This window comes from Marmota monax, unplaced genomic scaffold, assembly GCF_021218885.2.
Source record: "Marmota monax isolate L192 unplaced genomic scaffold, Marmota_monax_Labrador192_F-V1.1 WCK01_AAM20220418_F8-fsc00025, whole genome shotgun sequence".
Classification (NCBI taxonomy): domain Eukaryota; kingdom Metazoa; phylum Chordata; class Mammalia; order Rodentia; family Sciuridae; genus Marmota; species Marmota monax.
Window position 1 is genome coordinate 1,380,711 of NW_026691950.1, and position 15,597 is coordinate 1,396,307.

The 15,597-nt window shown below is 39.7% G+C and overlaps 2 protein-coding genes across 3 annotated transcripts in view; one reads left to right on the top strand and one right to left on the bottom strand.

The window, feature by feature from the left end:
• Wdr19 (WD repeat domain 19) overlaps positions 1 to 15,278 on the top strand; it is a 73,562-nt gene extending 58,284 nt beyond the window's left edge. Inside the window, exons 31-37 of the mRNA XM_046450441.1 lie at positions 1,041 to 1,165; positions 3,860 to 3,941; positions 5,379 to 5,529; positions 7,128 to 7,251; positions 8,110 to 8,186; positions 8,810 to 8,934; positions 14,995 to 15,278. Coding sequence (XP_046306397.1) covers positions 1,041 to 1,165; positions 3,860 to 3,941; positions 5,379 to 5,529; positions 7,128 to 7,251; positions 8,110 to 8,186; positions 8,810 to 8,918 — 668 coding nt within the window. The 3' untranslated portion in view covers positions 8,919 to 8,934; positions 14,995 to 15,278. The remainder of the gene's footprint in view (positions 1 to 1,040; positions 1,166 to 3,859; positions 3,942 to 5,378; positions 5,530 to 7,127; positions 7,252 to 8,109; positions 8,187 to 8,809; positions 8,935 to 14,994) is intronic.
• The window catches only part of Rfc1 (replication factor C subunit 1), a 110,704-nt gene that overhangs the window by 22,059 nt on the left and 73,048 nt on the right, over positions 1 to 15,597 (bottom strand). The window contains exon 26 of one of the 2 annotated variants that reach the window (XR_009227131.1): positions 1,367 to 2,349. The exons of the other annotated variant lie outside the window; for it this stretch is intronic. The gene's annotated coding sequence lies outside the window, so the exon portion shown is untranslated. Of the gene's footprint in view, positions 1 to 1,366; positions 2,350 to 15,597 lie in introns of those variants that run through there. 2 annotated transcript variants of the gene reach the window in all.

Below are 15,597 nucleotides of genomic sequence, written 5' to 3' on the forward strand. Positions count from 1 at the left end.
TTCCCTTATATGCTTTGTAAATAGTTATTGAATAAGTCACAATTCTTCACTAGTTTTTGCAAGCCAGTTCTCTTAGATATTAGATATTAGATATATATATATATATATCTTAGATATTATATATATGGAACACAATTCTAGGAAATATGCAATAAACTAAGAGAGTACTTTATTCACCTTATGTTAACTTCACACCTGTCAGATGTGTGCTAGGAGCTCGGGATACAGAACTGGGCCACAGTTCTGCCCTCGAGGGTTCACAATTCAATGGGAGAAAAAAAGTGAATTCTGAGTTGTTATTCAGGCTGACAAGTGCTAGACTAGAAAAGAGAAATATCATAGAAAAGACACTAGGAGAGGCGGTCCAGGGCATCCCAAAGGCTAGGGTGGTGACAATTGGAGGATGGTAATGAGGGTGGCAACAAGGGCTCCAGCTGAGTTGGAAAGGAGAGAGATGAGGAGTAAGGGGATGTGCTGGGAGAGGGGCAGCCAGGCTATCACATCCCCAGGTGGGCAGCAGCAGGAGAAGGCAATGACCCTGGGTGTGGGGGGCAGATCTGCCGGGCTCAGGTCCTCTGCTCGGGAATTTACACTGGAGGGTTTTTGCAAGGGTGTGACCTGGAGGTGTTAGGCTTCTGGGTAGGCATGAAGTTTTGGAAAGACACTGACATCTGAATGAAGCTCAGGAGAAACACTGGTTAGCACACTACTGCCCGGAAGAAAATGAGAGGCACTCAGGGCAGGCACGAGGAAGGGAGCCGGACGGAATCTGAAGGCCTCAGAACTCAATGACCCAGCGGACTTTGGGGTCAGGTGGTTGCCCTGAGGAAGAGTGAATCATCTGGGAGGGCATCTTCTCCTGAGGGACTGGCTGGATGTTAGTAACATGGAACAGGAAACAGTACTAGGTTACTGTGTAGAAGAAAAGGTTAAAATATTACTAAAAACAAGATTAGCAATTTCACTTATAAAATGAGGGCCCACAAAAGTCCTCAGATGACATCCTTTACAGTAATGTCATTTTACTGCCTTTTTTCAAGGAAACTATCGGAATGCACATGATGTTCTCTTCAGCATGTACGCAGAACTTAAATCCCAGAAGATCAAAATTCCCTCTGAGATGGCCACCAACCTCATGATCCTGCACAGTTATATACTGGTGAAGGTGAGGCCCTTGGAATGACCCAGAATAATGCTACAATACGCTGCCTTATGTGTGAAATGAAAGAATGCCTAGCTGTTCACTGCAGAATAATGAGAGACATACTGAAGAGACTGGTAGAACTGGCTTGCTAAAGTGGCAGGGCGTGAGAGGACCCAAGCCCCAGCAGACGGGAGGGAAGAAAGGAGCAGGCTTTGCTGTGTGCGTCTTTCTATATTGTATTTATTTGGAAGCATATAGGTATATTAGCTGTGCCCACAAAACAAATTTACTTAAAACATTTTTATTTATCCAGTAATTGTTAGTTTATTAATTCTAAATTAGTAGAGTTTACAAAATTTCACTGCTTTTAATATTGTTTCATTTTCAGCTACATAGAAAAATAATATGCATTAAAAATTTTTGAGACTATAGAAAGTTTGGTGAAAACAATCATTCAGGCTTGAAGTCTGTCACTCAGATATAAGTGTTAACATTATGTTGTACATATCCTCTGTGCTTCTTCAAATGCATGTACATACATTTTCAAATGTTTTACCAAGTTAGATCATATTTATTTCCAGTTGTACATTGGTTTTAATCAGCAATTTTCAATAGAAACAAAATAGATCATGCAAATCTCAAGTATTTATTCATATAAATCACTGTTGTATGTTTGCATGGGTATGTCCATATGTACACTCATATCTCTGTAAAGGTACAGACAGAATCTAACTTGTATTTTCCCAAATTTTCACTTAGGTCAAAGTACCTTGCATATTAGTAATAAATTGGTTCTCTGGCCAGTCCACAGAACCTCATGTAACCTTGAATTTAAACCGATTTAAACCCTGATTACTATGTCAGCACTGTCCAGTAGAATTTCCTGTGGTGATAGAATGTTCCATACCTGTGCTGTCCAGTACAAAAGCTGACAGCCTGTCTGTGGAGCACTTGTGTAACTGCTAAACTCAATTTTTAGCTTCATGTGATTTTAAAGTTTAAATGCCACATGTGACTAATGGCTACCATATTAGACACCTGGGTCCTCAGCGCTGATTGATAGGAAAAGGCATTTAGAACTCCAACACGCAGCCCCCGGGGAGTCCACTTCCCTTCAGAGCAGCAGGATCCTTCTTTCCTAGAGAAAGTGGCTGCAAACAGGGAGGTTTTCCTCAGCTGCCAACGAGAGAGGTGACGCCAGTGTCCTGGGAGCACAGATAAGCAAAATGGAACCTTAGGTGTTGAGGGAGACTAGAAACAGTTGGAGCTGAGGTGCAAAAACTAGGGAGGGATTCCTCCTCCAGGCTGTCCACCACCATACGCCATGGAATGCTGCTTGAGTCCTTTTCTTCTCTGGCCCCCAGGGCTGACCCATCCCTTCCATTCCATCCAGACATTCTCCTCCCTTCTCGCTGGAGAGCACCCTTGTGACTCTTCCCCTCAGCTCTAATCTCTCACCAAGCATGTCCAAGGCTTTCTAGGTCTTTGACTGCTTGTAGTATCTAAACCAAACTATCAAACCCCCTCAAGGAAGAATACATTGATGCACAAATGTCACAAGTATCTTTGACACAAAGGACTGAAGAAAGATTCATCCACACACATTTAAAGAGAAATGTGGACTTGGCTTTGGTGCAGCTTTCTCCTCAGAGCTGGGATAGGGAGCGTGGCTTAATGACAGCCTAGGACATTCAGGTGTCGGTGGCTCGGCTGGGCAGTGTTGAGGCCCAGAGTCAGTGGAAGGTGGTGGAGAATAAGCAGGAAGGGCTTCCCCTGCTTCAGATAAGAGATCAACAATAGCTAATAAAATAGAACATTTATAGCAATATATTCTAACTATGTGAATGTGGTCACTCAAGAGTAGACAAATGTGCATATTTTTGGACCAAGGTAGATTACAAGTAACTAAGACTGTAGAAAGCAAAGCCGTGGGTGAAGGGGACTACTATACTTCTCTCCATCCCCACTCTCCCACCTCTAAGGGCCCCCTCACCTCACACTGGGTGACTGCAATGGCTTTTTGGCCAGGCTTTTGCCAATTCTGCAGCTTTACCTCAACTTACCCACACCCCTCCACCTCAGACCTTCCATCTGCCATTGCCCTTTCCCCCGCCATGAGCAACACCCTCTACCTTTAACAGATTCCTTCTTCCTTCCCTCCCTTCCTTCCCCTCACACCAACTTGGCAAAGTTGGTATTAATAATGTCCAGTAAGAGATGGACCAGGGATGTGAACTCATGTCAAGGGTCTAGGGCAGAGTAAAATGCAGAGCATAGAAGAGGTGAGACCTAAGGCCACCGTGGTAGGCAGCAGCCGTTTGAAGGAGAGGCAGTAAGGAAGAAATTGCCAGTGGTATCATCCAGGAAAGGCTGCAAGGACCTCGTGATGGCCCTATCTTGGCCCACAATTAAGAAGTTATTTGAGCCAGGTGAGGTGGCGCATCACATTCCTGTAATCCCAGTGGCTCGGGAGACCGAAGCAGGAGGATTGTGAATTCAAAGCCAATCTCAGCAACTTAGCGAGGCCCTAAGCAACTCAGCAAGACCCTGTCTCTAAATAAAATATAAACAGGGCTGGGGATGTGGCTCAGTGGGATGAGGCTCCTGAGTTTAATCCCCAGTACCAATAATAATAATAATAATGTTGTTGTTGTTTAGGGGAACAAAGCATGATTTGGGACTGCCTGTAAAAATAAAATGTATCATTTATTTCAGATTCATGTTAAAAATGGAGATCACATGAAAGGGGCACGAATGCTCATTCGGGTGGCCAACAACATTAGCAAATTTCCATCACGTAAGTACTGTGTGAAGAGCTCACTATCCACCCGTCCACCCTAGTGCAGTTTGAGATCTATACTCACAGACTCAGCTGCCAGCCAGTGTTTTATATACTATGTATACAGGTAACCCCTGCCTGGCATGTACCAAAATTTCCAGCCTCCTAAGAAGCAAATATCCACATAAACCACATTGTTTGTACAAAGATTTTTAGGCACACGGAGCCACTCATCAGTTCTGGAAATGGTGGGATCTCTCACTAAATCCAATTTCCCAGACACAAGTCAAGGGCCAACCATTCAAGCAGGTCTAGTCTAAGGATAAAGTCTCCAGCATGAACACGTGGCTACTCTTCTGCACACATGGGGATCATTCTCCACATGTTATAGATAAGCAAACTGGGGCAAAGAACGTGAAAAATAACATCCATCTGCCCAAGATCACATTGTCAGTTAAAAAGTTTGATTCTGTGTTCTCAACCACAGTAGGACATGGTCTCTGAAAAAGGTTCTGTTATTCTAAAAGATATGACATGACAATATTCTTAAATGGATAAGACTTTGTACCATAATAGGACAGATATCTACCTATTTTTTTCCCATAAAGGATCACATGTTAAATGTTTCAGGTTTTGTGGGCCCTTTGTCCCTCACAACTATTCAACTCTGACATTTTTGCATGAACAATACATATATGAGTGAGCAGGGCTGGGTTCCAACAGAACTATTTTTTAGACACAGAAATCTTGGAACCTCATAAAATTTTAACATGCCACAAAATATTATTCTTTTGATCTCTTTTCAGCCATTTAAAATGTAGAAACCATTCTTACTTCATGGGTTATACTAAAGTCAGAGGGCCAGATCTGGCCTATGGGTCACAATCTCACCAACCCGTTCTCTAAATGTATTTTTGTTACAGAAAAGGACTTAATACCATTTGACAAAGGGTAGGACAGAACAAGCCCTCTCATGCATGTTGGTGGGAATGAAGCTGATGTAGCCTTTCTAGGAAGCAGTTTGTCTACTAGTAGTGTGTCATTTTTAAAAGGTCATGTTCTTTGAGTCAGTAATTCTGATTATCTGTCCTAAAGGAAGAATTAGGTGCCTGCAGAAAGATTAGTGCATAAAGTTATTAACTTCCCAGACCCATTTATCAGCAATCTTGTCAGATGCAAAAAAATCTCAGGTGTGGAAGGAGCCTCACCCCAGTGTCACCTCAAGGGTTGTTGGTCCCAGTGTCCCAGAGCAACAAGTTAATCAAGGGAAAGACATCAGTTAGCCTGACTACACGGTGGTGTCCTTTCCATATTAAACATATCACATGTGGGTCTTTGCAGAAAAAGCTAAGCTTGGGTGAATGTGATCCTGTTTTTCTAGCAACCAGGGATGGAGTCACGCCTGTGCCCTGAGAACAGGAGCCATGTGCTTTCTCTGTTGCATTTGTATTGCAGACATTGTGCCCATCCTGACGTCTACTGTGATCGAGTGTCACAGGGCAGGCCTGAAGAACTCTGCTTTCAGTTTTGCAGCTATGCTGATGAGGCCTGAGTACCGCAACAAAATAGATGCCAAGTACAAAAAGAAGATCGAGGCAATGGTCAGGTAGGCAGAGACAGCCATTTCTACTCTCTAATCCCATTGCCCAGAGGTATTTTTCAAAATGGAGCTGCTAATGCGCAGGCTCAATAAGAAAGTAGACAGCAGGTAAGGGATTATATTCAGCTACAAAGCACAGAAAACCCAACAATGTCTTGAAACAAATCAGGATTTATGTGACTCTTGCACAAGGCTTCATGGTCTAGGGCTGGTGCCACTGTGTCCTGATACCACCAAGCACAGATCCAGCTGTGCTATCTGCAAGACGGAAGTTTCTTCCTCTTGGTTGCAAGATAGCTGCCACACCTACAGACATCACATTCCCATTCAAGGAGGGAAGAAGTAAGAGAATTAAAGGAAGGGCTTTTGCCTGGCAATTCAGGAAGGCATCGTCCTCAGGACTCCCAGTTCACCTCTTTAGCTAGCTCTGCCACACAGCATATTGCTGAGTGGAAACAAGTTCTCTTACCAAGGAAGGAGAGAATGAATGGCTACTAGCAAGGAGCATCTGCCAGGGGAATAAATAAACTAGTGGACATTCTCAGTGTGAGAAACTCTGTAACAGCCCTTTGCCAGTCGAGTCCAAATCCTGTGCATTTCCAAAGGCACATAAGGCATGTCCTCGCTTCAGAAAGCAGGCTAGTGGCCTGGTCAGAAATCTAGGAAAAAGTAGCAATACCGTCTACAAAAGGAAAGATTAGTTGCAATCATGCAGCAGTTCTAAACAACTTGTCCAGAGTAGTGATGACACTTAGGATACCGATTAGTCCCAGTTATGACCAGGGACCCAGCTGTATCGGAAACGTGACCCAGGCCTCAGCCAAGGAAAATGGAAGCAGGTAACACTTCAGTTTCAGATGGCCCTGGGACCATCCTCATGGCAAAGAACTTTTAAACTGGGTGGGCCTACCTGAACACACCCTTTTTTAAAAGCTAACAAGTTTAATGGCTTCACACCAAATCAGTCTGACCCAGTACGCTTTCCAGCGTGGAAGGGGAGAACTGCAAGATGAGGACAGGTAGAGCAGGCTGGCCAAGGCTCTGGCTTTGAGGAGACGATTGTCATTCTCCACACATGAGTGAGTGGTCCACAGCTGTGTGGTCTAAAATGGCACCCACTAGCCACATATGGCTCTTTAAATTTAGATTAGTTAAAATGGAAATAAACTTTGAAACTTAGTTCCTCACATATATCAAGTATATGACTCGTGGCCATAGTATTAGACAGCACAAAATTAGAACTCTCCCATTGTCACCAAGTTCTGTTGGAACAGTGCTGGAAAGCCATTAAAAAAACCCTTCAGCTACACAAAAAGGAAAAGAGGGAAAATATCACGCTCACTGCTACAGAGACACAGCAAGTCCTCCCTGTGTTTTCCGCCATTTAAGTGCTGTGAACTCTTTAACTCCTGAACCTGGGCAATCCTGGGTTCTCTCTCTTCCCTACAGCGGGATCAAGAGTGGCAGGGAGCTGAGAAGCATCTCCAATCTCTGAGTCTGCCTATGAAGAAGCTGGTAGTTACACAGTCCTTTCCAAGTGTGCTTTTTGCTATCCATCTTCTATGAAATGTGTTTGTAAATGACATGTGATGGTTCCTCCACAGGAGACCTGATACATCTGAGACAGAAGAGGCCACGACCCCGTGTCCATACTGTGAATTTCTTCTCCCAGAGTGTGAACTCCTCTGTCCTGGATGTAAAAACAACATCCCCTATTGCATTGCAACAGTAAGTTTCTTTATGATAATAGTTTCCCTTTTCATTTGAATACTTGATATACTTCTGCATTTTCTTCATTTCTGAAATAATCCTATTCTTCCAATTTCCTGCCACACTTAGCATACAATTTCATGGTCAGCAAAGTTGGAAGTTATGTTCAAAGCATATGTAAGCTAGGGCACTGGCCAGAAGGCACTGCAGGGCAGCTGGGCAGATGAGGATCAGCAGCTGTGGGCTCAGAGTTTTTCTTGACACTTATTAGACTACAACATGGTGCCATTTCCTGTACCTTGCTACACGCATCTGTAATAAGACTTTCCTACTGAGATCGACTAGACTGAAAAGATAACATGTCCTAACAAGGTCTTACAACAACATCTGACATGCTGCAGCATTTCATAAACGGTAGTTTAGAGTTGTTGTTGTTGTTGTTTTAATTGTGGGTTTTTTTAGCCTTTATTTTATTTATTTATTTTATGTGGTGCTGAGGGTTGAACCCATTGCTTCACACGTACTAGGCAAGCGCTCAACCACTGAGCCTCATCCCCAGCCCACTGGTAGTTTTTATTACAACCAACTGTCAAAAAATTATTTGTTCATCACTGGACTAATGTAAACTCTGTTTTAAAGGAAAATAAATTCAGGTAATGATGTAAAAAAAAAAATGAAGATTATTCTGTCTTTAAACATGAATCTGGTAAGCAAAATTTAGCTTTAGTACTTCTGATACCATCTCTTTCTAGGCAATTATAGGAAATAGCAATAATTTCATAATTTAGAGACCTGGCTTTAATTGTAATTGTTATAATTTAATACTGGGATTTTTAAAACAAAGATGAATTTTACTCTTAAATGTACTGTTTCCAGGGCCGGCACATGTTGAAAAATGACTGGACAGTGTGTCCACACTGTGACTTTCCTGCACTATATTCAGAATTTAAGACGTAAGTGTGCATCCTTTCACAGTCACAATTTTATACAAAAACAGGCCTTTTGTTTTTCACTTCTTTATTCTGAAGTCTCCTTATGTTTCATGTTCCTAAAGACCCAAATTGTCTTCCTGAAAGAAACTTCTATGACCTATGGACCATTATCTTTAAGAGGATCTTTCAATAGGCATGGTGGTGCCCACCTGTAATCCCAGTGACTCAGAAAACTGAGGTAGAGGCTGAGGCAGGAGGATTGCAAGTTGAAAGCCAGCCTCAGCACCTTATCGAGAATCTGTTCCAAAATAAAAAATAAAAAGGACTAGGGATGGGATGTGGCTCAGGAAAAAGAATAATCTTTTATTATTATTGATCGACACAGTATCTCAAACTTCACCTACTGAGTTGCTTAGCACCTTGCTTTTGCGAGACTGGCCTTGAACTCATGATCCTCCTGCCTCAGCCTCCCAAGCCACTGGGATTACAGGTGTGCACCACCACACCTGATAAATATTTCTAATTCTTAAATTGCATGAGTTATGAGGTAAAGATAGAAAATAGCTGCTTTTTACACTAGAATTGCTCAAAGGTAAAGGAATATTGTACAACTATCTTACTCTGAATTTCCCTCCCCAAAACAGCATGTTAAACCATGAAAGCACATGTCCTATGTGTTCAGAAAGATTAGATTCTGCTCAGCTGAAGAACATTTCAGACTGTACCAAGTACCTGCGAACAGAGATGGAATAGTGGGCAGCACATGCAGGTAAAGACACCATTCTCTCATGTTCCAGAGCACACACAGCCGGTACTTGGTAATGGCGTTCACTTCTTTTTGTGTATCATGTATTTTTAGATCTGAATAATTGGACAAGAAACCTTTGATGTATTTTTTTAATGCTAAAATGCAGGCAATGTAGTCGCCAGTGACAAAAGTTATTTGGCCAAGGAGAATCACGGAAAGCAACTAGAACTCGCTGTATCAAGTCACATAGAATTCTTTCTGATCAGTTCATTAAAACTAGAGCCACCTAATGAAAGTGGATATTACTGATATAATTCAGGAGAATATGCTCTAAAAAGTTTTGGCTTCCAGAGATTTGAAAAAAATCCCATTTGTTTTTCTTTCCAAGTCTCAGTTTTGTCAAGTGGAAGCTACACATACTTGTGCTGTTCTCCATTGACAAGGATTTACTCACATGGCTACATAGTGCAGAAGGAGGAAGGAAAATGTAGTCTCTAGATTGGAAGCCAAAAGCCCTACTAAAAATTATGAGATTCTTTTACTAAAAGAAAATATTCTTTTATTGTAATTGACACAGAATCTCAAACTTAACCTTAGGAGGAAACTCCAGGTCTCTGACCACAACCTGTTCTCTCCAGGTCTTCCCTACCTTTCCCTACCTCTGCCAGTGGCAGCTCCCTCCACTCAGCTGGTCAGGATGTGAACTGGAGAGGTGACCTTGATTCATCACACCCTTACCCCACCCCCATCAGTCCACCTCCAGCATCTAGTTCCCTTCCTAAACCCATCAGTGGCTTTAGAAGAGCCTACAGGTGGTGAGCCGGCCCCAGCCTCCTCCTGTCTCATCTCAGATTATTCCTCTTGCTCACTATGCTGCAGCCCATTGACCTTTCTGCTGTTCTCCAATACTCCAGACTCTTCACAGGGGATGCACCATCTTCCATTCCCATCAGCGATGGGAATAGTTTCTCCACATGCTCACTCATACCTGTTACCATCTGCCCTTTGATTGCAATCATCCTGCTGGGTGTAAAGATCTTGATTTGCATTTCCTTAATGGCAAGTGTTGTGGAATCTCTTTTCCTGTTTATTTCTTTGAAGATATACAGGTCCTTCGCCCATTTATTTTGCTGTTGAGTTATAAGTTCTTTTAGAATATATTCTAAATACATTTTATCAGATATGATTTGCAAATACTTTACTCCTGGGATGGTTTGTTTGTTTTCACTTCTTTAATATCTGAGTCACAAGTTTATTTTGTGAATTCCAATTTATTTCTTTCTTTGACTGCTGTCATATCTAAAAAACTATTATTTAATCCAAGGTCATGAAATTTACACTTATGTTTCCTTTTAGGAATTCATAACCATTACTCTTACATTGAGGTCATCTTTGACCCATTAAGTGGTATGGATCCTCCTCCTTTTCCGTGTAGATAATCCAGTTGTCCCATATATTCATTGAGAAGACTCTTCTATCTTCACTAGCACTGGGTTATCTGTCTTTTAACTTTTTACTATAGTGAAACAAATTGACATCTATAATCATAGAGGTTGTTATCTTTTTGAACTGTCAAAATTATTTATTCTAGTCACAAATTGTTCATCAAACATGTTTGAAAATATTTCCTCCCACTCTGGCTTTCTGCTTCTGAATGGGCATTTGGATAGCAGATATTAATGAATTTGTTTATCAGTTCTTTAATTTCATAGTTATTCTGTGTCCTACCCTTATTTTTAATTGCTCATTGAAGTTAGGAACACATTTTCCTGTTTTCTTATAGAAACTCTAGATCTGTGACTCATCTTGAGAGGATGTTTGTCTATAATGAGGAGGGGCTGTCCCACCCCCCAACACACACACCAAGTAGACACAGATTCAGTCTTCTAATACCATCTGTTAGCAGGTCTTTCCTTTCCTCATTGAACTACTTGGATGCTTTTACTGAAAATCAGTTAGGTTTTAATTGTGGCTGTTTTTAGACTGATGGACTTGTTCATAATTTTAACACTACATTGTTTCAATTATTTTAGGTTTATAGTGGTATATTAAAGTCTTGAAGTACTGTGGATGCTCCAACTTTTATTGTTTTTTCCCAAGATTATTTTGTCCACTCTTGGTCTTTTTATCTTTATAATATCTTAATCATCTTATCAAATTAAAATTAGGATTTCCTTTAGTTGTTGCTGCTATACAGCATCCTAAAACAACATACACTTATTATCAGTGAGTCAGTGTCTAAGCATAGCTTTAGCTGGGCCTTCTGCTCAGGGTCTCACAAGACTATAGTCATAGTGTTGGCTGGAACTCATGGGCTTCAAGTCCTCTTCCAGGTTCACCACTAGCAGAATTCTGTTGTACATGATTGGAGAACTGAAGCCCTAAGCACTTAGAGGTAGTTTCCTGACACATGAAATTATGCTTCAAAGCCCAGCAAAGGACATCTCTCCAATGTACAACTTCCCTTCAGGGAAAGTCTAAACCCTCTTAAAAGGGCTTACCTAATTAGGTCAGGCCACCTAAGTTAAAGTCCTATTGATTAATTCAGTCAACTGACTGGGGACCTTAACTGCACCTACAGAATCCCTCATGTAATATAGACAAACATTGTTATTTCCACAATCACAAGACCTTCCCCGCACTTAAGAGCCAAGATAGGATGTGTACACTGAGGGTGGGAATCTCGGGGGTCACTCTAGAATTCTGCCTGCCAAAACTACATTGATTCTGTAGACCATTTTGAGAACTGACATCTTTAATGTACATTTATTTCAAAATCTTGAAATTCCTTTTGACAATGTAACTTTAGGTACAGGAGTCTTTCATTAAATTTATTCACAAGGACTTTGATATGGAATTTTTTATTTTCCATTGGTATGGAAAAATGCAGTGGATTTTTGTATCCTGACCTTGCATCTTGCAGCCTGCCTCCTACCCTAGTACTAGGGATTGAACCTGGGGCCCTCTACCACTGTACCCCAGCCCTTTTATTTGGAAACAAGGTCTTACCTAAATTGGCCAGGCTGGCCTTGATTTAGCAATACCCCTGCATTAGCCTCCCAAATAGTGTGATTACAGGCATGTGTGCCACCATGCCCAGCTTTTTCTAAATTTATGTTTTATGTCATAGTGTATAGTCCTTCAGATTGTCTATGTAAATAAGCATGTCAACAGACAAAAAAAATTTTCTTCCTTTCTAATATTTATGACTTTTATTTCTCTCTCTTCCCATATTGCATTAGCTAGGATCTCTAGTACAATGTTGTATGAAAGTAGTAAAATCAACATCTTTGTCTTATTGCGGGTATTGGGAGAAAGCCTTCAGTATTTCACCATTGTGATTAGTTGTAAGGTTTTTAAGAGAGGCCTTCTATGGGGCTGGGGTCGTAGCTCAGTGGTAAAGCATTTGCCTAGCATGTGTGAGGCACTGGGTTCAATTCTCAGCACTACATATAAATAAATAAAAAATAAAGGTCCATTGACAACTGAAAAAAAAATTTTAAAGAGAGGTCTTCTATCTTAATTTAAAAAGTTTCCTTTTATTCCTAGTTGGCTGTTTTGAATTTTGTCAAATGAATTTTCTGTATTAACTAAGATGATAAGTTTATCCCCCTTTATTCCATTAATATAAATTATATTGATTTTGAGTGTTAAAATCAACTTTTACTTAGGGGATAATATTCACTTGATCATGATATATTTCCCTTTTTATGTACTTCTGGATTATTTTGCTTATACTGAGAATATTGTGTCTAAGTTTATGAAGGATACTGGTCTGTAATTTTTTGTTCTAATTTCTTTTTCAAGTGTTATGTTGAATTCAGGTATACTGTTTCATTATTTTTGTCTTGCCTTCTATTCACATAATCCAATTTTTTTTTTTTTTTTAAGTATTTCACTTGATTCCTCTGTTGACCTTTTTATCTATATACCTTTGCAAAACTTGTTACTTGGTCAGTAGCCTATGTCACAAATATACATATATAGAGAGAGATACATACACACTTATAAACCTCATGATATTATTTTCCTTTATCATATCTTAGAAATTACAAGAAAAAGTATGGATATAACCTTATACTTGCCGACCTATTTTCCACTTCCATGATATTCTTGCATTTCTGAATCTAGATTTCCACACGGTATTATTTGCTTTCAGCCTAAAGAATTTCCTATAGCACTTCTTTCAAGTTCAGGTTTGTTAGTGATTATTTCTCGGTCTTTACTTTCCTTCAATTTTGAAGGATATTTTCACTTGATAAGGAATTCTGGTTTGGGGGGTTTTGTTGTTGTTTATTTCTTACAGTACTTAAAAGATACTTGTCCATCGTTGTTCCCTATGTATACCATTTTCCTCTGTGGCTGCATTCAATACCTTCTCTGTTTTTAGAATTTGACTATTTGACTAGGTGTGTTGTTTTTTTTTAATTTTTTTAGTTGTAGTTGAACACAATATCTTTTTTTTAATACCTTTATTTTATCTGTTTACTTTTATGTGGTGCCAAGGATCAAACCCAGTGCCTCACGCATGCTAAGTGAGTGCTCCACCACTGAGCCACAACCCCAGCCCAGTGTGTTTGTTTTTATTCACCTTGAGATTTTCTAGGCTTCTTGGATCTGTTATGTTTATTTTTTCATCAATTTGGAAATCCTGGGCCATTATTTCTTCAAATAGTTTTTCTATCCCTTTCTATCTTTTTTTTCTAGGACTCCACTTGTACCTGTATTTGACTACCTTATCAATTTGTTTCGATCTATATCCAAGTTCACTGACTGTATTGGTAAAAGCACTTCAAATTTTGTACTTTCAGTTCTAGATTGTTCTTAGTTTCCATTTTTATGAACTCCCACACCTGTCATTCCTTATGATAAATGCCTTTGAACATATAAAATAACTGTTTTAAAGTCTGTTATTTCAACATCTGTATAACCTCAGGATTGTCTTCTATTTTCTTCTAGTTACCTGTCACATGTTGTGTTTTTCTCACCATTCAGTAATACTGTATGTTGGACATTACAGATATTTTTTAGAACTCTGTGATTCTTTATTTGCTCTTAGAAAATGATGATTATTATTCTAACCAGCAGTTAAATTCAAATTCCAAACTCCGTCCAGCAGCTAAACTCTCCACTTAATTATTTCAGATCTTGAGCTATTGCTTTTCACTAGCTTTTTGAGAACCTATTTTAAACCTATAAAACTTAAGGATTTGTGTAGAGTTTACAGATTTTGAGGCAACCCCATTTTTTGAATATGACCCTCAGATTCCAGTAGCTCTGGCATCCACAGAATCTATTCTCTGACTCCAAGCTAATTTGTACTAGCCATTCCATGCCTTGTGTACTTACCCTCAGGTGAAAAGCCATGCAAATATGATACTTAGCCAGCAGCATTCAAGAGTTGACCTTTCCAAGTTCTGCCTGTTTCTGGTGGTTCTCCAGGGCCTTTGAATAGTTGTTTATTATATTTTGTCTCAGGTTTATAATTGTTACCAACAGGACGGCTGATTTACATCTCTCATACTTCTGTTTTTAATAAACCTCCACAGAATCTCTCCAAACACTGTCCCTACATTAAAACTGAATATACTTTATAAAAACTTTTGAGTCCTTAAACCATGCTAAGTCACAGCTCCTGGCAGTGAGTGTCTTCAGTGAGTTATGATCATGCACTGTCTTTTTAAAATGTCACTGTTGTCTTTTAAACAATGAATATTGGTTGAAGCCATTGTTCACTGGTTCCTTTAGATAAGCAATCTTTAACTGTTTAATTTCAGGAAGAAAAGAACAGTATATATGTTCTCTGTAGTTTGCTGAGGATTCACTCTGTATTTTCTCATTCTTCCCAGTATGGCTGTCATCAGCATCATTCTCAATTTACAATAAAGGCTTAGAAGCTTGCCACACATTAGTCAGTCACAAGGCCAGCATTGAAACTCAATACTGATTATAGACTGGAAATTTCTAGCTTGAATGTAGTGTTCTTGTTCCATAGTTCAGAAATAAGCAGAATGTGGCTTGATTATTAAATGCTAGTAATTACCTGAAACCCTTCTGAAGGCATGTGTTTGTCTTTTCTAGATACAGTGTTCCTGAGAAGATAGTAATTTTTCCACAGGAGACTGTTTCCACCCCAATGGACTTAAGAGATGATTCTTCATAGATACACAAAAAAGAAACAGAGGTGACCTCTCCAGGTCAGCACTTGGCAAAAGTGACATATAATAGTGTTGTTTATTATACTTTGTATATTTCCTCTTCAAAGTTTACATTTTAATAGTAACCTATAACGTAATTGTAAATACTTAGTTTTTGATTACTTTTATATTTTGAATATCTCCTTTAAAATAAAATTATTGACTAGATATTTGTACTGTTTTCTTGGAGTTAAAGACAGAAAAAGAGATGATGAAGGTAGCTTTCAAGCACATTGTGAAGTTTCGATAGTACATATATATTAAGTGTAAAAAATCTTGAAATATGTTCATACAAATCAAGGCTTTTAGCAGAATCAGTCCCAGAATCAAAACAGTAAAATTTTTGTCATTCTGCACACTACGGAATTTGTCACAAATTGTTTGACTTCTCCTAAAAACACCCATTACTTGGAATCTTTCCCAAGGCGGTGTGACAGTTCCTTCCTCGTATCATGTACACCACACAAATAGGCTGCAAGGGACCATA